Source organism: Oncorhynchus kisutch, unplaced genomic scaffold (assembly GCF_002021735.2).
Source record: "Oncorhynchus kisutch isolate 150728-3 unplaced genomic scaffold, Okis_V2 Okis03b-Okis08b_hom, whole genome shotgun sequence".
In the NCBI taxonomy this organism is placed as follows: Eukaryota; Metazoa; Chordata; class Actinopteri; order Salmoniformes; family Salmonidae; genus Oncorhynchus; species Oncorhynchus kisutch.
In genome coordinates this window covers 3651876-3679539 of record NW_022261980.1, presented here as the reverse complement: position 1 = coordinate 3679539, position 27664 = coordinate 3651876, and the positions used below count along the sequence as shown (strand labels likewise).

Sequence of the window (27664 nt, the reverse complement as noted above, 5' to 3'; positions counted from 1 at the left end):
TTTTAAGAAAGGCATTGATGTTTATGTTTAGGTACACATTGGTGCAACGACAGTGCTTTTTTCCCGAATGCGCTTGTTAAATCACCCGTTTGGTGAAGTAGGCTATGATTCAATGAAAAATTAACAGGCACTGCAGTGCTGATGATATTACTAGTTTATCTAGCTTGTCCTGTGTAGTTAACTAGTGATTATGTTAAGATTGATGTTTTTTTATAAGATACGTTTAATGCTAGCTAGCACCTTACCTTGGCTCCTTGCTGCACTTGCATAACAGGTAGTCAGCCTGCCACGCTGTAGTCGGCCATGAGCCACGCTGTAGTCGGCCATGATTGGTGTCCAAAAATGCAGATTACCGATTGTTATGGAAACTTGAAATCGGCCCTAATTAATCGGCCACTCTAACACACACACACACACACACACACACACACACACACACACACACACACACACACACACACACACACACACACACACACACACACACACACACACACACACACACACACACACACACACACACACACACACACACACACACACACACACACACACACACACACACACACACACACACACCTCAGGTATGACTATGAATGCTCCAGTCATGACAGTAAGGACTATGTTGATACCAAACAGCCATCTGAGGAAGATGAAGTAGGAGGCCACCCCTGACCCAAAGTGACCTAAGAGGGAAACAGAGACAGGGGTGTATGGTGAAGTTACCCCAAGACACTGATATTGGGTCAGTTTTGCATTTTCACCACTAATGTTTAAGTTAAGGTTTGGTCTAGGTCTGTACTATGGGAAAGGAGACAGATAATCACAAATCAACTCAAACCAAACTGAAATTATTTTAAATTTCAGACATTACATTTATTTATTTAAAATGTTAATTGTCACATGCTTGGTAAACAACAGGTGTAGACTGAAATGCTAACTTACGGGCCCTTCCCAACAATGCAAAATACCAAAAATATAAATAAAAGAACAATAGAAAAACATGTGTAACACGAGGAGTAAATAAAATATAAATATATAAATAACTTGGCTATACACGCGGGTTACCAGTACAGAGTCTATGTGCAGGGGTACGAGGTAATAACTTGGCTATACACGGGTTACCAGTACAGAGTCTATGTGCAGGGGTAGGAGGTAATAACTTGGCTATACACGCGGGTTACCAGTACAGAGTCTATGTGCAGGGGTACGAGGTAATAACTTGGCTATACACGCGGGTTACCAGTACAGAGTCTATGTGCAGGGGTATGAGGTAATAACTTGGCTATACACACGGGTTACCAGTACAGAGTCTATGTGCAGGGGTATGAGGTAATAACTTGGCTATACACACGGGTTACCAGTACAGAGTCTATGTGCAGGGGTACGAGGTAATAACTTGGCTATACACGCGGGTTACCAGTACAGAGTCTATGTGCAGGGGTAGGAGGTAATAACTTGGCTATACACACGGGTTACCAGTACAGAGTCTATGTGCAGGGGTACGAGGTAATAACTTGGCTATACACGCGGGTTACCAGTACAGAGTCTATGTGCAGGGGTACGAGGTAATAACTTGGCTATACACGCGGGTTACCAGTACAGAGTCTATGTGCAGGGGTACGAGGTAATAACTTGGCTATACACGCGGGTTACCAGTACAGAGTCTATGTACAGGGGTACGAGGTAATAACTTGGCTATACACGCGGGTTACCAGTACAGAGTCTATGTGCAGGGGTACGAGGTAATAACTTGGCTATACACGCGGGTTACCAGTACAGAGTCTATGTGCAGGGGTACGAGGTAATAACTTGGCTATACACACGGGTTACCAGTACAGAGTCTATGTGCAGGGGTACGAGGTAATAACTTGGCTATACACGCGGGTTACCAGTGCAGAGTCTATGTGCAGGGGTACGAGGTAATAACTTGGCTATACACACGGGTTACCAGTACAGAGTCTATGTGCGGGGGTACGAGGTAATAACTTGGCTATACACACGGGTTACCAGTGCAGAGTCAATGTGCAGGGATACGAGGTAATAACTTGGCTATACACACGGGTTACCAGTGCAGAGTCTATGTGCAGGGGTACGAGGTAATAACTTGGCTATACACACGGGTTACCAGTACAGAGTCTATGTGCAGGGGTACGAGGTAATAACTTGGCTATACACACGGGTTACCAGTATAAACTCTATGTGCAGGGGTACGAGGTAATAACTTGCCTATACACACGGGTTACCAGTACAGAGTCTATGTGCAGGGGTATGAGGTAATAACTTGGCTATACACGCGGGTTACCAGTACAGAGTCTATGTGCAGGGGTACGAGGTAATAACTTGGCTATACACACGAGTTACCAGTACAGAGTCAATGTGCATGGGTACGAGGTAATAACTTGGCTATACACACGGGTTACCAGTACAGAGTCTATGTGCAGGGGTACGAGGTAATAACTTGGCTATACACGCGGGTTACCAGTACAGAGTCTATGTGCAGGGGTAGGAGGTAATAACTTGGCTATACACACAGGTTACCAGTACAGAGTCTATGTGCAGGGGTACGAGGTAATAACTTGGCTATACACACGGGTTACCAGTATAAAGTCTATGTGCAGGGGTACGAGGTAATAACTTGGCTATACACACGGGTTACCAGTACAGAGTCTATGTGCAGGGGTACGTGGTAATAACTTGGCTATACACGCGGGTTACCAGTACAGAGTCTATGTGCAGGGGTACGAGGTAATAACTTGGCTATACACGCGGGTTACCAGTACAGAGTCTATGTGCAGGGGTACGAGGTAATAACTTGGCTATACACACGGGTTACCAGTACAGAGTCTATGTGCAGGGGTACGAGGTAATAACTTGGCTATACACGCGGGTTACCAGTGCAGAGTCTATGTGCAGGGGTACGAGGTAATAACTTGGCTATACACACGGGTTACCAGTACAGAGTCTATGTGCGGGGGTACGAGGTAATAACTTGGCTATACACACGGGTTACCAGTGCAGAGTCAATGTGCAGGGATACGAGGTAATAACTTGGCTATACACACGGGTTACCAGTGCAGAGTCTATGTGCAGGGGTACGAGGTAATAACTTGGCTATACACACGGGTTACCAGTACAGAGTCTATGTGCAGGGGTACGAGGTAATAACTTGGCTATACACACAGGTTACCAGTACAGAGTCTATGTGCAGGGGTACGAGGTAATAACTTGGCTATACACACGGGTTACCAGTACAGAGTCTATGTGCGGGGGTACGAGGTAATAACTTGGCTATACACACGGGTTACCAGTGCAGAGTCAATGTGCAGGGATACGAGGTAATAACTTGGCTATACACACGGGTTACCAGTGCAGAGTCTATGTGCAGGGGTACGAGGTAATAACTTGGCTATACACACGGGTTACCAGTACAGAGTCTATGTGCAGGGGTAGGAGGTAATAACTTGGCTATACACACAGGTTACCAGTACAGAGTCTATGTGCAGGGGTACGAGGTAATAACTTGGCTATACACACGGGTTACCAGTATAAAGTCTATGTGCAGGGGTACGAGGTAATAACTTGGCTATACACACGGGTTACCAGTACAGAGTCTATGTGCAGGGGTACGTGGTAATAACTTGGCTATACACGCGGGTTACCAGTACAGAGTCTATGTGCAGGGGTACGAGGTAATAACTTGGCTATACACGCGGGTTACCAGTACAGAGTCTATGTGCAGGGGTACGAGGTAATAACTTGGCTATACACACGGGTTACCAGTACAGAGTCTATGTGCAGGGGTACGAGGTAATAACTTGGCTATACACGCGGGTTACCAGTGCAGAGTCTATGTGCAGGGGTACGAGGTAATAACTTGGCTATACACACGGGTTACCAGTACAGAGTCTATGTGCGGGGGTACGAGGTAATAACTTGGCTATACACACGGGTTACCAGTGCAGAGTCAATGTGCAGGGATACGAGGTAATAACTTGGCTATACACACGGGTTACCAGTGCAGAGTCTATGTGCAGGGGTACGAGGTAATAACTTGGCTATACACACGGGTTACCAGTACAGAGTCTATGTGCAGGGGTACGAGGTAATAACTTGGCTATACACACGGGTTACCAGTATAAACTCTATGTGCAGGGGTACGAGGTAATAACTTGCCTATACACACGGGTTACCAGTACAGAGTCTATGTGCAGGGGTATGAGGTAATAACTTGGCTATACACGCGGGTTACCAGTACAGAGTCTATGTGCAGGGGTACGAGGTAATAACTTGGCTATACACACGAGTTACCAGTACAGAGTCAATGTGCATGGGTACGAGGTAATAACTTGGCTATACACACGGGTTACCAGTACAGAGTCTATGTGCAGGGGTACGAGGTAATAACTTGGCTATACACGCGGGTTACCAGTACAGAGTCTATGTGCAGGGGTAGGAGGTAATAACTTGGCTATACACACAGGTTACCAGTACAGAGTCTATGTGCAGGGGTACGAGGTAATAACTTGGCTATACACACGGGTTACCAGTATAAAGTCTATGTGCAGGGGTACGAGGTAATAACTTGGCTATACACACGGGTTACCAGTACAGAGTCTATGTGCAGGGGTACGTGGTAATAACTTGGCTATACACGCGGGTTACCAGTACAGAGTCTATGTGCAGGGGTACGAGGTAATAACTTGGCTATACACGCGGGTTACCAGTACAGAGTCTATGTGCAGGGGTACGAGGTAATAACTTGGCTATACACACGGGTTACCAGTACAGAGTCTATGTGCAGGGGTGCGAGGTAATAACTTGGCTATACACACGGGTTACCAGTACAGAGTCTATGTGCAGGGGTAGGAGGTAATAACTTGGCTATACACACGGGTTACCAGTACAGAGTCTAAGTGCAGGGGTACGAGGTAATAACTTGGCTATACACACGGGTTACCAGTACAGAGTCTATGTGCAGGGGTGCGAGGTAATAACTTGGCTATACACACGGGTTACCAGTACAGAGTCTATGTGCAGGGGTACGAGGTAATAACTTGGCTATACACACGAGTTACCAGTACAGAGTCAATGTGCATGGGTACGAGGTAATAACTTGGCTATACACACGGGTTACCAGTACAGAGTCTATGTGCAGGGGTACGAGGTAATAACTTGGCTATACACGCGGGTTACCAGTACAGAGTCTATGTGCAGGGGTACTAGGTAATAACTTGGCTATACACACGGGTTACCAGTACAGAGTCTATGTGCAGGGGTACGAGGTAATAACTTGGCTATACACGCGGGTTACCAGTACAGAGTCTATGTACAGGGGTACGAGGTAATAACTTGGCTATACACGCGGGTTACCAGTACAGAGTCTATGTGCAGGGGTACGAGGTAATAACTTGGCTATACACGCGGGTTACCAGTACAGAGTCTATGTGCAGGGGTACGAGGTAATAACTTGGCTATACACACGGGTTACCAGTACAGAGTCTATGTGCAGGGGTACGAGGTAATAACTTGGCTATACACGCGGGTTACCAGTGCAGAGTCTATGTGCAGGGGTACGAGGTAATAACTTGGCTATACACACGGGTTACCAGTACAGAGTCTATGTGCGGGGGTACGAGGTAATAACTTGGCTATACACACGGGTTACCAGTGCAGAGTCAATGTGCAGGGATACGAGGTAATAACTTGGCTATACACACGGGTTACCAGTGCAGAGTCTATGTGCAGGGGTACGAGGTAATAACTTGGCTATACACACGGGTTACCAGTACAGAGTCTATGTGCAGGGGTACGAGGTAATAACTTGGCTATACACACGGGTTACCAGTATAAACTCTATGTGCAGGGGTACGAGGTAATAACTTGGCTATACACACGGGTTACCAGTACAGAGTCTATGTGCAGGGGTATGAGGTAATAACTTGGCTATACACGCGGGTTACCAGTACAGAGTCTATGTGCAGGGGTACGAGGTAATAACTTGGCTATACACACGAGTTACCAGTACAGAGTCAATGTGCATGGGTACGAGGTAATAACTTGGCTATACACACGGGTTACCAGTACAGAGTCTATGTGCAGGGGTACGAGGTAATAACTTGGCTATACACGCGGGTTACCAGTACAGAGTCTATGTGCAGGGGTAGGAGGTAATAACTTGGCTATACACACAGGTTACCAGTACAGAGTCTATGTGCAGGGGTACGAGGTAATAACTTGGCTATACACACGGGTTACCAGTATAAAGTCTATGTGCAGGGGTACGAGGTAATAACTTGGCTATACACACGGGTTACCAGTACAGAGTCTATGTGCAGGGGTACGTGGTAATAACTTGGCTATACACGCGGGTTACCAGTACAGAGTCTATGTGCAGGGGTACGAGGTAATAACTTGGCTATACACGCGGGTTACCAGTACAGAGTCTATGTGCAGGGGTACGAGGTAATAACTTGCTATACACACGGGTTACCAGTACAGAGTCTATGTGCAGGGGTGCGAGGTAATAACTTGGCTATACACACGGGTTACCAGTACAGAGTCTATGTGCAGGGGTAGGAGGTAATAACTTGGCTATACACACGGGTTACCAGTACAGAGTCTAAGTGCAGGGGTACGAGGTAATAACTTGGCTATACACACGGGTTACCAGTACAGAGTCTATGTGCAGGGGTGCGAGGTAATAACTTGGCTATACACACGGGTTACCAGTACAGAGTCTATGTGCAGGGGTACGAGGTAATAACTTGGCTATACACACGAGTTACCAGTACAGAGTCAATGTGCATGGGTACGAGGTAATAACTTGGCTATACACACGGGTTACCAGTACAGAGTCTATGTGCAGGGGTACGAGGTAATAACTTGGCTATACACGCGGGTTACCAGTACAGAGTCTATGTGCAGGGGTACTAGGTAATAACTTGGCTATACACACGGGTTACCAGTACAGAGTCTATGTGCAGGGGTACGAGGTAATAACTTGGCTATACACGCGGGTTACCAGTACAGAGTCTATGTGCAGGGGTACGAGGTAATAACTTGGCTATACACGCGGGTTACCAGTACAGAGTCTATGTGCAGGGGTACGAGGTAATAACTTGGCTATACACGCGGGTTACCAGTACAGAGTCTATGTGCAGGGGTACGAGGTAATAAATTGGCTATACACGCGGGTTACCAGTACAGAGTCTAAGTGCAGGGGTAAGAGGTAATAACTTGGCTATACACACGGGTTACCAGTACAGAGCCTATATGCAGGGGTACAAGGTAATAACTTGGCTATACACACGGGTTACCAGTACAGAGTCTATGTGCAGGGGTACGAGGTAATAACTTGGCTATACACACGGGTTACCAGTTCAGAGTCTATGTGCAGGGGTACGAGGGTAATAACTTGGCTATACACGCGGGTTACCAGTACAGAGTCTATGTGCAGGGGTACGAGGTAATAACTGGCTATACACGCGGGTTACCAGTACAGAGTCTATGTGCAGGGGTACGAGGTAATAACTGGCTATACACGCGGGTTACCAGTACAGAGTCTATGTGCAGGGGTACGAGGGTAATAACTTGGCTATACACAGGGGTTACCAGTACAGAGTCTATGTGCAGGGGTACTGAGGTAATAACTTGGCTATACACACGGAGTTACCAGTACAGTAACTCTATGTGCAGGGGTACGAGGGTAATAACTTGGCTATACACAGCGGGTTACCAGTACAGAGTCTATGTGCAGGGTACGAGGTAATAACTTGGCTATACACCGCGGTTACCAGTACAGAGTCTATGTGCAGGGGTACGAGGGTAATAACTTGGCTATACACGCGGGTTACCAGTACAGAGTCTATGTGCAGGGGTACGAGGTAATAACTTGGCTATACACGCGGGTTACCAGTACAGAGTCTATGTGCAGGGGTACGAGGTAATAACTTGGCTATACACACGGGTTACCAGTACAGAGTCTATGTGCAGGGGTACGAGGTAATAACTTGGCTATAAACTCGGGTTACCAGTACAGAGTCTATGTGCAGGGGTACGAGGTAATAACTTGGCTATACACACGGGTTACCAGTACAGAGTCTATGTGCAGGGGTAGGAGGTAATAACTTGGCTATACACACGGGTTACCAGTACAGAGTCTATGTGCAGGGGTACGAGGTAATAACTTGGCTATACACACGGGTTACCAGTACAGAGTCTATGTGCAGGGGTGCGAGGTAATAACTTGGCTATACACACGGGTTACCAGTACAGAGTCTATGTGCAGGGGTACGAGGTAATAACTTGGCTATACACACGGGTTACCAGTACAGAGTCAATGTGCATGGGTACGAGGTAATAACTTGGCTATACACACGGGTTACCAGTACAGAGTCTATGTGCAGGGGTACGAGGTAATAACTTGGCTATACACGCGGGTTACCAGTACAGAGTCTATGTGCAGGGGTACAAGGTAATAACTTGGCTATACACACGGGTTACCAGTACAGAGTCTATGTGCAGGGGTACGAGGTAATAACTTGGCTATACACGCGGGTTACCAGTACAGAGTCTATGTGCAGGGGTACGAGGTAATAACTTGGCTATACACGCGGGTTACCAGTACAGAGTCTATGTGCAGGGGTACGAGGTAATAAATTGGCTATACACGCGGGTTACCAGTACAGAGTCTAAGTGCAGGGGTAAGAGGTAATAACTTGGCTATACACACGGGTTACCAGTACAGAGCCTATATGCAGGGGTACAAGGTAATAACTTGGCTATACACACGGGTTACCAGTACAGAGTCTATGTGCAGGGGTACGAGGTAATAACTTGGCTATACACACGGGTTACCAGTTCAGAGTCTATGTGCAGGGGTACGAGGTAATAACTTGGCTATACACGCGGGTTACCAGTACAGAGTCTATGTGCAGGGGTACGAGGTAATAACTTGGCTATACATGCGGGTTACCAGTACAGAGTCTATGTGCAGGGGTACGAGGTAATAACTTGGCTATACACACGGGTTACCAGTACAGAGTCTATGTGCAGGGGTACGAGGTAATAACTTGGCTATACACGCGGGTTACCAGTACAGAGTCTATGTGCAGGGGTACGATGTAATAACTTGGCTATACACACGGGTTACCAGTATAAACTCTATGTGCAGGGGTACGAGGTAATAACTTGGCTATACACACGGGTTACCAGTACAGAGTCTATGTGCAGGGGTACGAGGTAATAACTTGGCTATACACACGGGTTACCAGTACAGAGTCTATGTGCAGGGGTACGAGGTAATAACTTAGCTATACACGCGAGTTACCAGTACAGTGTCTATGTGCAGGGGTACGAGGTAATAACTTGGCTATACACGCGGGTTACCAGTACAGAGTCTATGTGCAGGGGTACGAGGTAATAACTTGGCTATACACACGGGTTACCAGTACAGAGTCTATGTGCAGGGGTACGAGGTAATAACTTGGCTATACACACGGGTTACCAGTACAGAGTCTATGTGCAGGGGTACGAGGTAATAACTTGGCTATACACGCGGGTTACCAGTACAGAGTCTATGTGCAGGGGTACGAGGTAATAACTTGGCTATACACACGGGTTACCAGTACAGAGTCTATGTGCAGGGGTACGAGGTAATAACTTGGCTATACACACGGGTTACCAGTACAGAGTCTATGTGCAGGGGTACGAGGTAATAACTTGGCTATACACACGGGTTACCAGTACAGAGTCAATGTGCAGGGGTACGAGGTAATTGAGGAAGATATAGTATGTAGGTATAGGTAGGGATAAAGTGACTAGACAACAGGATAGATAGTAGACAGTAGCAGCAGTGTCTGTGATGAGTGTGGAAGTGTGTGTGTGGCGACAGTGTGCCTGTGTGTCAATACAATTTTACAGTAAAATACACATTACAGTAAAAGGTAATGTATATTTTACTGTAATATAGTCAATATCTTACAGGTTCAAGTAAGTAATAAAATGTGTTATTAAAAGTTGTTACTTTCTATTTTCTTGATCCTCATCTCCCAGGGAATAAACAGAACCACGATGTTGTACAGCAACCTGGAGACCTTCTTCAGCAGCTGAAAATATATGAGCATTTTCTATTAGTGTGTGTGTATATATTTATATATATACTGTATATATTTGTCTGCGTGGCTTTTTTGAATGATTGATTTACTGTTATTATCGTGTCTTATTTCAGATGCCCAAACCACTGGACTTAAACAGTCAATTATTTTCAGGGTGTGTGTGCATGTGTGTGTGTTTTTAAGGAGGAAGAGGTTAAAATCTTTGCTTAATTCTCTCAGAGAAGATCTGTTGATTCAGTAGCCAACACATACAAAGCAACACCAGTCAAGTCCCATCAGTTAACATCAAACGAACAGATCCCACTGTACCATAGATAAATATTGTATTTAATTCATTTCATGATTTCGTGATAGGGAGGGGTACTTAATTCAAAAGTCAAGATATGATTATTCATATACACATAAGTCCATTCGTTGAACAAATGGATGTGATTTCTAAATTGTAATTAAGCAGAAGCCAATATATATATATATAATTAATTATTCCTCATCAATCTACTTTCTAAAAGTCAATTCATTTTAATGGTGCTTCGGTAGTCTTGCCCAATGCCTGAACATTTTAATTAAACCAAACCATAACAACAGGCTATAAATTTGCTTGGCTGCGGTTTGCTGAGGCTGTGTGTGTGCCTATGTGTGTGTGTGTGTGCCTATGTGTGTGTGTGTGTCCCTATGTGTGTGTGCCTATGTGTGTGTGTGTGTGCCTATGTGTGTGTGTGTGTGCCTATGTGTGTGTGCCTATGTGTGTGTGTGTGTGTGTGTGTGCCTATGTGTGTGTGCCTATGTGTGTGTGTGTGTGTGTGTGTGTGTGTGTGTGCGTGCGTGCACGCGTGTGTGTGTATGTGTGTACAGAGAGAAGCCTACAGGCAGAGGGAGCAGTGTCGAGCTCTAACCTCACGGTCTCGTAAACATAGTGAGAACAGAAAGGCAATGTTAAGTGTATAACTCAGCCTACAGAACAGAGGGAATGGACACAGTAACAACCAGGCTGAAGGCATCAGATTGTTGCACTGCAGTAGAGAAATAGTAAGCTAATTATCTTAGCTAATTTTCAATTCAATCACGTGTGAAAAGTAGCCTGACACATTGATATGCCTGACACAGCAGAGTTTGTTTCATTGTTTGAAAACAACAGTACACTATGAGATGTCAAAACGTAATACTTAACCTGTTGCCTTTGTTTACTAGAACCACCATATTTTGGACAAAGTAGATCATCCACATGCAATAAAATGTGCTACAGCAAGTTAAACTATGACTATGAAGATGCATTTTAAGTGGTACAGTCATTGTGTTGTATAATATGAGTGTGTTTGTGAACCTTCTTGCAGTATGTGTTGTTTATCAGGACAGGGGTGTGTGTGTGTGTATGTGTGTGTGTGTGTGTGTGTGTGTGTGTGTGTGTGTGTGTGTGTGTGTGTGTGTGTGTGTGTGTGTGTGTGTGTGTGTGTGTGTGTGTGTGTGTGTGTGAACCCACATCAGCCCCAGCAGCCTGGTACCCTCTGGTCCTTGTTAGCCTCCCCTCGTACTTCAGGACAATCTCTCTGGCCTGCCTGGAACAAACACAGGGAGATAACAATGGCTTTTAAACTACAGTCAGTAGAAACACAAACACATCACACTGGAAGAGTGAATATGATTCAATACACTGATCTAGGTAAATCAGATATAGTAAAACATTTTAAAGACATGTAAATTATGATTCCAGAGGTTGATGTTATTTCCGACACAAAGAACTTGCAGCAGGTTAAACCCTTGCATGGTCCTAGTTCAGCTTTACTGTGCGTGGGAGTAGAGTATTCCTACTGTGGTTCTCAACCCATCACTGGGGTAGTTCAGATGTCTGTGGCACTTGCTCTAATCAACGATGCCTACTCTCAACAGGCTTTTCACAGACTCGTGCTCCTCTGAAAATATACATCTTAAATAAAAATGGTTTAGGGCAGATTAAAAATATATTTTAGAAAGAGAGGAGGAGACTAAATAAAAAGAGCCAAAGCGGGAAGGGTGGAGACGGACGGTAACGGAATTCTGGTTTCCATGGTTTCGTACTTGTGCCTATATCACCAGACCATTGGGCCTGCACACTCTTTTCATCTTTCAACTTGCTTATGGTACTACTACTAGGATAAAATGTATTGTTGATATGTATGTTATGTATGTATGTTATGGTACTACTAGGATAAACTCTATGGTTGATATCCTGTATGTTATGGTACTACTAGGATAAACTCTATGGTTGATATCCTGTATGTTATGGTACTACTACTAGGATAAACTCTATGGTTGATATCCTGTATGTTATGGTACTACTACTAGGATAAACTCTATGGTTGATATCCTGTATGTTATGGTACTACTAGGATAAACTCTATGGTTGATATCCTGTATGTTATGGTACTACTACTAGGATAAACTCTATGGTTGATATCCTGTATGTTATGGTACTACTAGGATAAACTCTATGGTTGATATCCTGTATGTTATGGTACTACTACTAAGATAAACTCTATGGTTGATATCCTGTATGTTATGGTACTACTAGGATAAACTCTATGGTTGATATCCTGTATGTTATGGTACTACTACTAGGATAAACTCTATGGTTGATATCCTGTATGTTATGGTACTACTACTAGGATAAACTCTATGGTTGATATCCTGTATGTTATGGTACTACTACTAGGATAAACTCTATGGTTGATATCCTGTATGTTATGGTACTACTACTAGGATAAACTCTATGGTTGATATCCTGTATGTTATGGTACTACTAGGATAAACTCTATGGTTGATATCCTGTATGTTATGGTACTACTAGGATAAACTCTATGGTTGATATCCTGTATGTTATGGTACTACTAGGATAAACTCTATGGTTGATATCCTGTATGTTATGGTACTACTACTAGGATAAACTCTATGGTTGATATCCTGTATGTTATGGTACTACTAGGATAAACTCTATGGTTGATATCCTGTATGTTATGGTACTACTAAGATAAACTCTATGGTTGATATCCTGTATGTTATGGTACTACTACTAAGATAAACTCTATGGTTGATATCCTGTATGTTATGGTACTACTAAGATACACTCTATGGTTGATATCCTGTATGTTATGGTACTACTAGGATAAACTCTATGGTTGATATCCTGTATGTTATGGTACTACTACTAAGATAAACTCTATGGTTGATATCCTGTATGTTATGGTACTACTACTAAGATAAACTCTATGGTTGATATCCTGTATGTTATGGTACTACTAGGATAAACTCTATGGTTGATATCCTGTATGTTATGGTACTACTAAGATAAACTCTATGGTTGATATCCTGTATGTTATGGTACTACTAGGATAAACTCTATGGTTGATATCCTGTATGTTATGGTACTACTACTAAGATAAACTCTATGGTTGATATCCTGTATGTTATGGTACTACTACTAGGATAAACTCTATGGTTGATATCCTGTATGTTATGGTACTACTAGGATAAACTCTATGGTTGATATCCTGTATGTTATGGTACTACTAGGATAAACTCTATGGTTGATATCCTGTATGTTATGGTACTACTACTAGGATAAACTCTATGGTTGATATCCTGTATGTTATGGTACTACTAGGATAAACTCTATGGTTGATATCCTGTATGTTATGGTACTACTACTAAGATAAACTCTATGGTTGATATCCTGTATGTTATGGTACTACTAGGATAAACTCTATGGTTGATATCCTGTATGTTATGGTACTACTACTAAGATAAACTCTATGGTTGATATCCTGTATGTTATGGTACTACTACTAAGATAAACTCTATGGTTGATATCCTGTATGTTATGCTACTACTAGGATAAACTCTATGGTTGATATCCTGTATGTTATGGTACTACTAGGATAAACTCTATGGTTGATATCCTGTATGTTATGGTACTACTAGGATAAACTCTATGGTTGATATCCTGTATGTTATGGTACTACTAGGATAAACTCTATGGTTGATATCCTGTATGTTATGGTACTACTAGGATAAACTCTATGGTTGATATCCTGTATGTTATGGTACTACTACTAAGATAAACTCTATGGTTGATATCCTGTATGTTATGGTACTACTACTAAGATAAACTCTATGGTTGATATCCTGTATGTTATGGTACTACTAGGATAAACTCTATGGTTGATATCCTGTATGTTATGGTACTACTACTAAGATAAACTCTATGGTTGATATCCTGTATGTTATGGTACTACTAGGATAAACTCTATGGTTGATATCCTGTATGTTATGGTACTACTACTAGGATAAACTCTATGGTTGATATCCTGTATGTTATGGTACTACTAGGATAAACTCTATGGTTGATATCCTGTATGTTATGGTACTACTAGGATAAACTCTATGGTTGATATCCTGTATGTTATGGTACTACTAGGATAAACTCTATGGTTGATATCCTGTATGTTATGGTACTACTAGGATAAACTCTATGGTTGATATCCTGTATGTTATGGTACTACTAGGATAAACTCTATGGTTGATATCCTGTATGTTTGTAACGACTGTCTGATTGCTGCATTGGTACAGGTGTCCCTATTAAAAGGTATAGCTGTTTAAATACCTAGATAAATAAAATGCACTGGAAATATAAAATATAAATATTTAATACAAAAAATAGTTGAGTATGCCATTTCAAAACAAATCAAATGAACTTCGAGATAAACGGGGACAGGAATTTCACAACAAGCATAATTAACAGGTGAAAACGGGGGTATGAACCAGTGATTTGCAGTGTAAAATATGAGGTGTTTTTGCAGGGTGTGTAATCAGCAGTATTCACCCAGAGATTACTGAGGACGTAAAACGCAGGCTTGCATCTCATCCGTGTGACGGTCATAAAGCCTAGAGCAGTAATAACAAACCACCCATATAAAACCTGCTATGGCTAGAACCTACTCAGCACATCTTAGGTCTCGCTCTCTCTCGCTCGCTCACTCTCTCGTTCTCCTGAAGTGATGCTCTTTGAGAAAAATACTGTAAACGGCTATAGTCAAATCACATCTATGTTTGGTTATAAAAAAGAGCGACTTTAGGCTATTTACTGTATAAAAAAATTCATATTGAATTGTGTTTGCCTGACAACGCAACAAAATATTAACATTTAAAAAAGATGTATCTGCTGCTTGGATAGTTCCATCTTAGCCACTGGCTTAATCCCGTTCTTGAACTTTTATTTTTGGTTGAGTTGGAGACGTGGATCTAACTTGTAGACAATTTAATAGGCTATTTAGTGTATTTCAAAAAATCATCCAGAAACCCCAGGCCTGTTGTTCTATTGTCGTTGATGACTTTGAAAATGCTATACAGGCTTAAATAGCCTCATTGATGATACGTGAGTGATACAGTATGGTCATTTTGCTCTGTTAAACCTTCCCCTTTGGAATGACTTCCATAGCAACGGTGAATCTAAGTGGAGATCTCAACAATCATTGTCACAATAGCACATTGGTAATAGTCAGTGACAAACATCATAGCTAAGCAGGGCTTGGTTAAAACCCTGGGAAAGAGACCAAAGGGTAGCTGTAGATAGATCAACTCTCCAGTAGGAGGTGCTGTCCAGACTATTGTTTGTTTTCTGAAAGTGGATATAACATTGAAGATCTGACATTGTTTTAAAGGTAAAAATTCAACATATTTTATAGAAGGTTATCTATGTTGAAAATTGGTTACCATGATGACATAATCCTATGGTTGAAATTTCACCCTCAAAACAGTTTACGAAGATAACGTTTTTCAAATCCAATGTATTTTCCATGTATTCCATGGATTCCACGTCACAATAAAGTACCAGGCAAAGTATTATTGTATTATTGTACAATGTAGAGAATAGCAAAAATTAAGAAAAACCCTTGAATGAGTAGGTATTGTAAAACCTTTGACCGGTAGTGTATATTGACAAATTATGTTGAAACAACGTTGATTCAACCAGTTTGTGTCAAGAGGGACACAACCCATCCCCTTATCCAATTATCAGCTGAGTTCAAACACACGTGGGTCTACAAATACAATTATCTTCCTCAATAGTGAGTAGCGAAAGAATACTATATAAAAAGTCTAAATGAGTATGACATCCTGGCATTTAAAGCATACTAAACTTGATCATTTTGACATACTATAAGACTTAAATATTTGCAAACCTAAAACGCTTACTATTTAGGACAGAAGTACAGGTATCTGGACAAGGTCCAAATGTCTAATCTGTGTTGTCAGGAGACATCTGGATTCCGATTTGAATTTAATAGCATCCTAAACCCCCAGAACAGAAGACAAACACAAAGGTATCAGGTGTGTCCCTCTAGATGCATGGTGTTTGTATAATCAATGTATGTGTGGGACTGGAGGTTCTGACCCCAGTAAAAATAGGAACCAGGCGAACTAACAGCTGATGAAATAATTACTCTGCTAATTTGGTTTATTTTCTGTGGGAGGAGCCATTAATGTGGCGAGGGAGTGAGGAGCCCGGGAGAGGCAGATCGTTATTTACGTTATTTATTTATTTTAATCGTTATTTACTTCGCCTCATGCTTTACATTCCGATGGCTCCTCCGCCCATTAGCGACAGAGAGTTAGCGCCTTTTCACCATTTATGAGCTCTCAGGTGTTAATGAAGAGCTAGTGTTTACATGTTTCCCCTATCTGACGTGTTAATGGGTTTGGATAACCAGACTGCAGGGGGGAAAACAACAGCGAAGAGGGAACAAAACGTGCACTTGACTATGCATAGGGGTTCTTATACTGTGGTCAAATGCATCTTGTGATAAATCCATTTGTATACCCGTCCTGTCCATCTTAAGGAATTAAACCTAAGGCTGCATCCCCAATGGCCCCCTCTGCCCTACATAGTGCAATACTTTTGACCAGAACCCTATATGCCCTGGTAAAAAATTGTGCACTAAATATGGAATAGGGTGCCATTTTGGAGAGTTCTAAGATGCTGTACCTAAATCTCTGCCTTGGTTATTTTGAGCTCCAACACCTGTTACCATGAATTAGTATTATAACTATTGGACCTGTTACCATGAATTAGTATTATAACTATTGGACCTGTTACCATGAATTAGTATTATAACTATTGGACCTGTTACCTTGAATTAGTATTATAACTATTGGACCTGTTACCTTGAATTAGTATTATAACTATTGGACCTGTTACCTTGAATTAGAATTATAACTATTGGACCTGTTACCTTGAATTAGAATTATAACTATTGGACCTGCTACCTTGAATTAGTATTATAACTATTGGACCTGTTACCTTGAATTAGAATTATAACTATTGGACCTGTTACCTTGAATTAGTATTATAACTATTGGACCTGTTACCATGAATTAGAATTATAACTATTGGACCTGTTACCTTGAATTAGTATTATAACTATTGGACCTGTTACCTTGAATTAGAATTATAACTATTGGACCTGTTACCATGAATTAGAATTATAACTATTGGACCTGTTACCTTGAATTAGTATTATAACTATTGGACCTGCTACCATGAATTAGTATTATAACTATTGGACCTGCTACCATGAATTAGTATTATAACTATTGGACCTGCTACCATGAATTAGTATTATAACTATTGGACCTGTTACCATGAATATGTATTATAACTATTGGACCTGCTACCATGAATATGTATTATAACTATTGGACCTGTTACCATGAATATGTATTATAACTATTGGACCTGCTACCATGAATTAGTATTATAACTATTGGACCTGCTACCATGAATTAGTATTATAACTATTGGACCTGTTACCTTGAATTAGTATTATAACTATTGGACCTGTTACCATGAATTAGTATTATAACTATTGGACCTGTTACCATGAATTAGTATTATAACTATTGGACCTGTTACCATGAATTAGTATTATAACTATTGGACCTGCTACCATGAATATGTATTATAACTATTGGACCTGTTACCATGAATTAGTATTATAACTATTGGACCTGCTACCATGAATTAGTATTATAACTATTGGACCTGTTACCTTGAATTAGTATTATAACTATTGGACCTGTTACCATGAATTAGTATTATAACTATTGGACCTGTTACCATGAATTAGTATTATAACTATTGGACCTGTTACCATGAATTAGTATTATAACTATTGGACCTGTTACCATGAATTAGTATTATAACTATTGGACCTGTTACCATGAATTAGTATTATAACTATTGGACCTGTTACCATGAATTAGTATTATAACTATTGGACCTGCTACCATGAATATGTATTATAACTATTGGACCTGTTACCATGAATATGTATTATAACTATTGGACCTGCTACCATGAATTAGTATTATAACTATTGGACCTGCTACCATGAATTAGTATTATAACTATTGGACCTGTTACCTTGAATTAGTATTATAACGATTGGACCTGTTACCATGAATTAGTATTATAACTATTGGACCTGTTACCATGAATTAGTATTATAACTATTGGACCTGTTACCTTGAATTAGTATTATAACTATTGGACCTGCTACCATGAATTAGTATTATAACTATTGGACCTGCTACCATGAATTAGTATTATAACTATTGGACCTGTTACCTTGAATTAGTATTATAACTATTGGACCTGTTACCATGAATTAGTATTATAACTATTGGACCTGTTACCATGAATTAGTATTATAACTATTGGACCTGTTACCATTAATTAGTATTATAACTATTGGACCTGTTACCATGAATTAGTATTATAACTATTGGACCTGTTACCATGAATTAGTATTATAACTATTGGACCTGTTACCATGAATTAGTATTATAACTATTGGACCTGCTACCATGAATTAGTATTATAACTATTGGACCTGCTACCATGAATATGTATTATAACTATTGGACCTGCTACCATGAATTAGTATTATAACTATTGGACCTGTTACCATGAATTAGTATTATAACTATTGGACCTGCTACCATGAATTAGTATTATAACTATTGGACCTGCTACCATGAATATGTATTATAACTATTGGACCTGCTACCATGAATTAGTATTATAACTATTGGACCTGTTACCATGAATATGTATTATAACTTTTATAATAATTATAATTATATTCCTTGAATAGCTGGAATGTTTTTTGTCACCTCATACTCTCTAGGCTCGAGTACTGTGGTGAAGGACAATACCATAACACAGGCTCGAGTACTGTGGTGAAGGACAATACCATAACACAGGCTCGAGTACTGTGGTGAAGGACAATACCATAACACAGGCTCGAGTACTGTGGTGAAGGACAATACCATAACACAGGCTCGAGTACTGTGGTGAAGGACAATACCATAACACAGGCTCGAGTACTGTGGTGAAGGACAATACCATAACACAGGCTCGAGTACTGTGGTGAAGGACAATACCATAACACAGGCTCGAGTACTGTGGTGAAGGACAATACCATAACACAGGCTCGAGTACTGTGGTGAAGGACAATACCATAACACAGGCTCGAGTACTGTGGTGAAGGACAATACCATAACACAGGCTCGAGTACTGTGGTGAAGGACAATACCATAACACAGGCTCGAGTACTGTGGTGAAGGACAATACCATAACACAGGCTCGAGTACTGTGGTGAAGGACAATACCATAACACAGGCTCGAGTACTGTGGTGAAGGACAATACCATAACACAGGCTTGAGTACTCCGGTTCTGGACAATACCATAACACAGGCTTGAGTACTCCGGTTCTGGACAATACCATAACACAGGCTTGAGTACTCCGGTTCTGGACAATACCATAATACAGGCTTGAGTATTCCGGTTCTGGACAATACCGTAACACAGGCTTGAGTACTCCGGTGGAGGACAATACCATAACACAGTCTTGACAACAGTGGTGGACAATACCATAATACAGGCTTGACAACGGTGGTGGACATAGCACAGTCCATTGACATTCACCACACCATTTTTTAGGACCACTTTCATTAAGCAATACAGCAGTGTGTGGGCTTTACAGTGTGTGTATTTGTGTGTGTGCATGATTTACTTCAGAGATTTGAGTTTGTGTCACATGGGCTGAGCTTGGGTGTGAATGTTGGTGATGGTGTGTACATGTGTGTCTACTCTATTCAGTATGTGTGCATCTATGTGCCTTACTTGAGGGCTTTGAGCTTGCGTCTCATAGGCCAGGCTCGGGTGCGTATGTTGGCGATGATCTCCTTCTGAAACTGGATGTTCTGGAACATCTGCTCTGGGTCGTTGCTGTCCGCATGCTCATCCTCCTTGCCCTCCTCATCTGATTGGCTGCAATGGGACAGAAGGAGAGGGGTCAACATGTTATCTTGAGGGACAGCTGTGCTCTGCTGTGTGACTGAAGACAGACTCAAAGAAGCAGGATGTTGATAGTTGCTTTTTTCTCTGTAAAGTCAATTTCCTCACAAGCAAGGCAAATGGTAAGAGTTCATAGCATGACACACACACAGAAACATGCCCACCTGCACCAGAAGCAGGCATGCACCAAACACACACACACAAAGTGAATGTACACAGTCCCTACATTAAAATATCAACGTAATCCACACGGTTTATTTTTCATTTGAAAATGCAGTGAACCTAAAACAAGATTGAATCACTATTTGTTTAAGTCATACACATGAACTTAATTATCAAAGTGAGGATACTGAATGACATGAAAATGTATAATGGAGGAATGGTTGGGTAGATAATTTGACTCCTACAATATAAATATTAAGCTTGAGCAGGAGATAATGAAAATCTTAAAAACTCAGTCACAGGATGTGTATGGAAATGACTCCGTCCTCCTGAAGAAATCTCCAGTACCCTGTGCTCTCCAGTCACTCGTCTGGTCAATCTGTCAATTGTAGAAGCAGTGTTCCCTGACGACTGGAAATCTGCTGTCATAACACCAATCTTCAAGGCTGGAGATCCAACTGATGTGGCCAAATATAGGCCCATCTGCATTCTCCCAATCATATCCAAGGTGGTAGAAGAGGTGGTGGCCAACCAACTAATAGCCCACCTAAACTCAGGTCACTCTCCTCTCTATCCAATGCAGTTTGGTTTCAGGACAAATCATTCAACCGAAATGGCAAACTGCTTCTTTGTCAAGGAAATAATGTCCAAATTTGCCAAAGGTTGAGTTGTGATAGCTGTTTTCCTGGATTTAAAGAAAGCATTCGACACAGTAAACCACAATGTGCTGCTATCCAAACTGTCAACCCACAAACTACCGGCACACACAAACAGATGAATGGAATCCTGTCTGACCAAAAGAAAACAATGCACCAAAAATCAAACTTTCAACATCCGCTCACTGCTCTGTCAGGGTCCCTCAAGGATCCATTTTGTGCCCACTTTAATTTAGTATATACATCAATGCAGATGTATGCAGACGATACAGTGTTCTACTGTATGTACATGTCAAAACAAAGCAACAGCCGGCTCGTAAAATTACAACAGCAACAAACAAAATAGCTGACTGGTTGGACTATTCATGTCTAACATTGAACAAAACAAAAACTGTCTGCATGTATTTTTCCACCAGGAACAGTGAGACCATCAGCCTGAGGGAATTTCATAAAAATGTAAATTGTAAAACATTTAAAAGTTATCCTTTTTAGATAAAACTATACAAAATATAATCAGGTCACCAAATAACAATTTTGCTAAGGTATACAGTAGCCTCAACAGCACTCTGTAGGGTAGCATCATGGTGTAGCCAGAGGACAGCTAGCTTCCGTCCTCCTCTGTGTATATTCACATCAATACAAAACCTAGGAGGCTCATGCTTCTCACCGCCTTCCATAGACTTAAACAGAAAGTATGACAACTTCCGGATGACGTCCTCCAGCCTATCAGCCTATCAGCCTATTGCAGCATGAACTGACATGTTGTCCACCCAATCATAAGATCAGAGAATTAATCTAGCACTGAAAGCATACGATACAGTTAGCTAGCAGTGTAATGTATAACATGTGGTGAGTAGTTGTCTCAAAGAGAGAGAAAGACTATAGTTGAACGTTTTTGAACAAATTAATTTCTTCCAAAATGAAGGAGAAGCAAGAGAGAAAGAGTAATTTTTCACTTTCAGTTTCACTTAGTTAGCAAACACAGCTAGCTAGTTTAGCCTACTAAAATACCCTGCTCAAACAGAGGGATGCTATGTTAGATAGCTGGCCCGCCGGTGTAACTGCTTACTGACTCTGCACTGTAACGTTACTGCATGATTGTAGTGGGTTTACTAACGCGGTAGTTCTATTAGCTAAGCTGACTATGACATTACTTTAGCTAATATGGTGATAACGATGTAGGCTGTTTGTAGAGGTTTGGCAGAATTCTGCCGATTCTGTTGAAGAACGTTTCTTAAATGGAAGCAAACTGAACAAAACGGGGATAAACATACCTGAATTTGTCCAATAGAAACTCTTGTTTGCAACTGTCGTGTCTTTGGCTATGCCGGATTAAGTCATATGACATGTTATTCTATAAAATAATTTCTCTGTAATTAATATTACCTGATTAAGCTAATCAGGTAAATGTAATTAACTAGAAAGTCGGGGCACCACGAAATAATGTTTATAGAGCTGTTATCTTCCGAATAAACTCTTAAAGACCTAGTAATCTTTTACATCAATAGCAGTCAATATTTAATCGTCACTTTATTCAGTCTCATCTGAAAGTTATAAATTCTTGGTTATCTTCACGAACCCTGGCTAAAACGTTGAATCAGCAATACAAAATTTGGTTTAATTATTTATTGACTAAATACCTAAATAATCACACAGATTGACGCTATGCTATCGTAAGTAGAGTATCTTATGCATTCTAAATGACCTCCCATTTGAAAAAGGAAAATGCAATTAATATTTACTCTGAGCTGCGCTTCGGTAGGTTGGTCGTAGATGGTAGGCCAGGTTGTCCTTTGAAGAATGTCTGGTGGTAGAACAGTTACTTTGTGGTGTTGTTATGTGTGTTAGACTGGATACGTTGTCCGTCCTTTCCTAGCCCACCTTTACAGCGACTGCTGCTAACTCAAAGCCTAGGAGGTATCACTTCTGGAGTGAATAAGAGTTCAAAATTCATAACAAGTTGCCATACTTTTAAGCTCACGCTATATTCTGGCTGGTATAGTCAAAATGTTTCCTTCCAGGGTGTAGGTCGTCACCTTCACATTGAAATTCGATGCCAATTGCGTTAGGTTCTTGCTGATGTTGGCTTAGTTCTGTAGATGGTCTTTGTCCTTTCAACGGGGGCACGTCCTTGGAACAGAAAGTTACATTTTCGTCCAGGGGGTTATATAGGATTGGGGGAGAGAGCCGTGTTTCATAGTTTACAACCCATGTCTGTTCACTTGGGCGGGGCCTCAGAGTGAGCAGAGTGGTGTTCTTCTGACAAACCGTTCTCTCATTAAGAAGCTAAAAATTACATTTAGTCTTTTCACAAATAGTTTCATATTTAAACATTTAAATTGCACAACAATTCCATGTGAATCTGATAACTAGAATGTGTAGATTTTCCAAGATACAGTTTATGTTGCCCTATCATCAGTAATCATGTCTCAGACGCCAACTGAACTGACATCATATTCATTAAATCCCAACGCATATTTTCAACTGGTTGGATTACGGAAACGTGGTTCCGTTTCCCATCTTGTGAAGTCACCAGACTCTTTCTCAATGTTAACAAAGGGATTTTCAATAGTCACATCGGTAGAGTAGAGAGAGGAAAAAGGGGAAAGGTATTTATGGGGGTCATAAACCTCCCCCTCAGGCCAACATCATGACATAACTGTTGCACTAATGATTGCACCCTATTTCAGCTAGATGCAGGCAAGAGTGTGCAAGGCGGTATTCAATGTCACCGTCTGTCACCTCAAATGTGTCTCTCGACCTGTGTGCACCTACGTTGTAAACTTTCATTCATAGGTTAGGTTGTAGCAACCTCATGATGGTTATAGGGAACATTTGAGTATCATGTAGTAGCCTAAACCTATCGCTGTTACATTTAACTGGGTGAATGGAATATGAATGAGAGTCATCCAATATGCCGTAAGAGAAATAAGGCCACGTTCATTAACAAAGAAAACGGCCCTGACCACTGGTCACAACCTGGTCACAAGATAATATCACCAATGAAAACACTTCAAAAGCTCTATAAACAAACTCTGAAAGTGCTAGGGAAATAATGACCACTGCAATATCATTAAGAAATATAACCTACTGAGATTTGACAGGTTCTTATGCCTCTGATGATTAAGATCACTTATGACCTTGCCCCACCTCCTCTTTGTTGCATATTGCAAAGACAATACCAGGAGGACAAGAGTTTCAATCAGAGGAGACTGCTCAGCTCAGTTTAGATTCACTACATTTGTCCAGACAGCTTCCTCAGTCGGAGCGTCCTGCCAACCAGTGTGACAGAGTGCAGTACCTCTGCTAGCTTCAAGACAAACCTGGAGAAGTGGCTAAAGGCAAACCAGCCATGTGGACGTTAAAGATATTCCGACTCTTAAGATGTCAGATACTGTAGGAAAAAGGGACATTTAAACTCTTTTGTAATATTATAACTATAATGTCTATTGTTGTATGTATATACAGTACCAGTCAAAACTCATTCTAGGTTGTTTCTTTATTTTTACTATGTTCTATGTTGTAGAATAATAGTGAAGACATCAAAACTATGAAATAACACATATCATGTAGTATCATGTAGTAATAAAAAAAAGTGTTAAACAAATCAAAATATATTTCATATTTTAGATTCTTCAAAGTAGCCACCCTTTGCCTTGATGACAGCTTTACACACACTTTAGTCATTCTCTCAACCAGTTTCATGAGGAACGCTTTTCAAACAGTCTTGAAGGAGTTCCCACATATGCTGAGCACTTGTTGGCTGCTTTTCCTTCACTCTGAAGTCCAACTAATCCCAAACCATCTCAATTGGTTTGAGATCAGGTGATTGTGGAGGCCAGGTCATCTGATGCAGCACTCCGTCGCTCTCCTTCTTGGTCAAATAGCCCTTACACAGTCTGGAGGTATTTTTTTGGTCATTATCCTGTTGAAAAACAAATGATAGTCCCACTAAGCATAAAACAGATGGGATGGCGTATTGCTGCTGAATGCTGTGGTAAACATGCTGGTTAAGTGTGATTTGAATTCTAAATAAATCACTGAGTGTCAGCAGCAAAGCACCCTCACACCATCACACCTCCTCCTCCATCCAATACACATGCAGAGATCATCCATTCACCTACTCTGAGTCTGACAAAGATGGCGATTTGAACCCCAAATTTCTAATTTGGACTCCACAGACAAAGGACAGATTTCCACCGGTCTAATGTCCATTGCGTGTGTTTCTTCGCCAAAGCAAGTCTCTTCTTATTGGTGTCCTTTAGTAGTGGTTTCTTTGCAGCAATTCATCCATGAAGGCCTGATTAACACAGTCTCCTCTGAACAGTTGATGTTGAGATGTGTCTGTTACTTGAACTCCATGAAGCATTTTTTGGGGCTGCAATCTGAGGCTGGTAACTCTAATGAACTTATGCTCTGCAGCAGAGGTAACTCTGGGTCTTCCTTCCTGTGGCAGTCCTCATGAGAGCCAGTTTATCATAGAGCTTGATATTTTTGTGACTGCACTTGAGGAAACAAAAAATGACAGAAATTTCCCAGATTGACTGACCTTCATGTCTTGAAGTAATGATGGACTGTCGTTTGTCTTTGCTTTTTTTGAGCTGTTCTTGCCTTAATATGGACTTGGTCTTTTACCAAATGGGGCTATCTTTTGTATAATACCCCTACCTTGTCACAACACAACTGATTGTCTCAAACGCATTAAGAAGGAAAGAAATTCCACAAATGAACTTTTAACAAGGCACAGCTGTTAATTGTAATGCATTCCAGGTGACTACCTCATGAAGCTGGTTGAGAGAATGCCAAGAGTGTGTAAAGCTGTCATCAAGACAAAGGGTGGCTACTTTGAAGAATCTCAAATATAAAATATATTTTGATTTGTTTAACACTTTTGGTTACTACATGATTCCATATGTGTTGATTCATAGTGTTGATTTCTTCACTATTATTCTACAATGTAGAGAATAGTAAAAAATAAAGAATAACCCAGGAATGAGTAGGTGTATCCAAACTTTTGCCTGGTACTGTATATGTATTTGTATAGTGTGTTATATTGTAGCATTGTATTAATGTTGATTGTTTTCTGCCCAGGGACTACAGATGAAAATGAGCAATCTAGCTCACTCTGGTGCAATGGCATGTTGTACATGGTCCCCGACAAATACATGAATACATCAGAAATAATACGAGGACCAGAATGGCAACAAGCCCTTGGGCTGTATTGGGTTTTATCATCCATATTGTATTATATATGTAATGTTGTCTCCAGCTGGAGCAGCCTTCTACCTTAATTATCAAATACATTCAGTCAATCAATCACAAACCTGTTTGACAACCTGGATGAGGATACATTTATACGACAACAGTTTCCATGTATACATGTAAATTACACTTTTGCAAGTCATAAAAAAGGATGCTATGGAGTTGAGGTCAAAAACTGAGAAATAATCATGTCCTCCGTCCACACAAAGCATATTCATTTGGCACATGGAAAGCATCATTTAATATCAACATGAATAGAATAGTACAAAATAGAATAGACTGTACACTCTTAGAAAAAAGGGTTCCAATAGGGTTTATCGGCTGTCCCGTAGGAGAACCCTTTTTGGTTCCATGTAGAGCCCTCTGTGGAAAGTATTCTAAATGGAACCCAAATGGGTTCTACCTGGAACCAAAAAGGGATCTTCAAAGGGTTGTCCTATGGGGCCAGCTGAATAACACTTTTAGGTTCAAGATAACACCTTTTTTCTAAGATTGTAGAACTCACCCTGGCTGGTTGTCTTGATAAGATGAGTAAATCCGCCTGGAGTTCTTCCTGACACTCTTGTGTCGCTTCACGGTAGTCGAGGGTCTACTGACCACAGCAGTCTCAGACACGCCACTCATCCTGACCGTAATTCAGCACTCGTGTGTGTTTCTGGGTGTGGGTATATGTATGCAAGCTTAAACTTTCAGCTCTGTCCATCCATCTGTGTGTGTGTTAGGGTCAGACTGTGTATGTGCATGACGAGTGTCCCTGCGTGTGTGTGTTCTCCGTGGTATTTGTTTGACCGCGTGTGTGTGCAGTTCAGTTCAAACTTTTAGAAAGCACTGACTTGACACATCCCCCTGTGCTCTCCTGAGACTCTCTGCAGACTGATTGAGGCAAAGCTGAATGAAGTCTAGGGGCTGTGTGTGTTGGAGCTGAAAGACGGGAGTGGCTGGGGCAACCTGCAGTCGTGGTACCTCATTGGAGCATCAGACAGACCCTTGGCCGCACAAACCCTGCCTGACTCTTTCTCGGATCCAATCAGAGACATACTGAACTCTTAAAGGGCTAGTGCATGCAACACACACCACA

The 27664-nt window shown here is 41.3% G+C and overlaps 1 protein-coding gene across 1 annotated transcript in view; it reads right to left on the bottom strand.

The window, feature by feature from the left end:
- Positions 1-27439, bottom strand: part of tmc3 (transmembrane channel like 3) — a 75269-nt gene extending 47830 nt beyond the window's left edge. The window contains exons 1-5 of the mRNA XM_031812397.1: positions 27092-27439; positions 20333-20479; positions 11596-11671; positions 10028-10109; positions 580-686 (exon numbers count right to left, since the gene is read on the bottom strand). Of these exons, the coding sequence (XP_031668257.1) occupies positions 580-686; positions 10028-10109; positions 11596-11671; positions 20333-20479; positions 27092-27210 (531 nt within the window). The 5' untranslated portion in view covers positions 27211-27439. The remainder of the gene's footprint in view (positions 1-579; positions 687-10027; positions 10110-11595; positions 11672-20332; positions 20480-27091) is intronic.
- Positions 27440-27664: the final 225 nt, after the last annotated feature.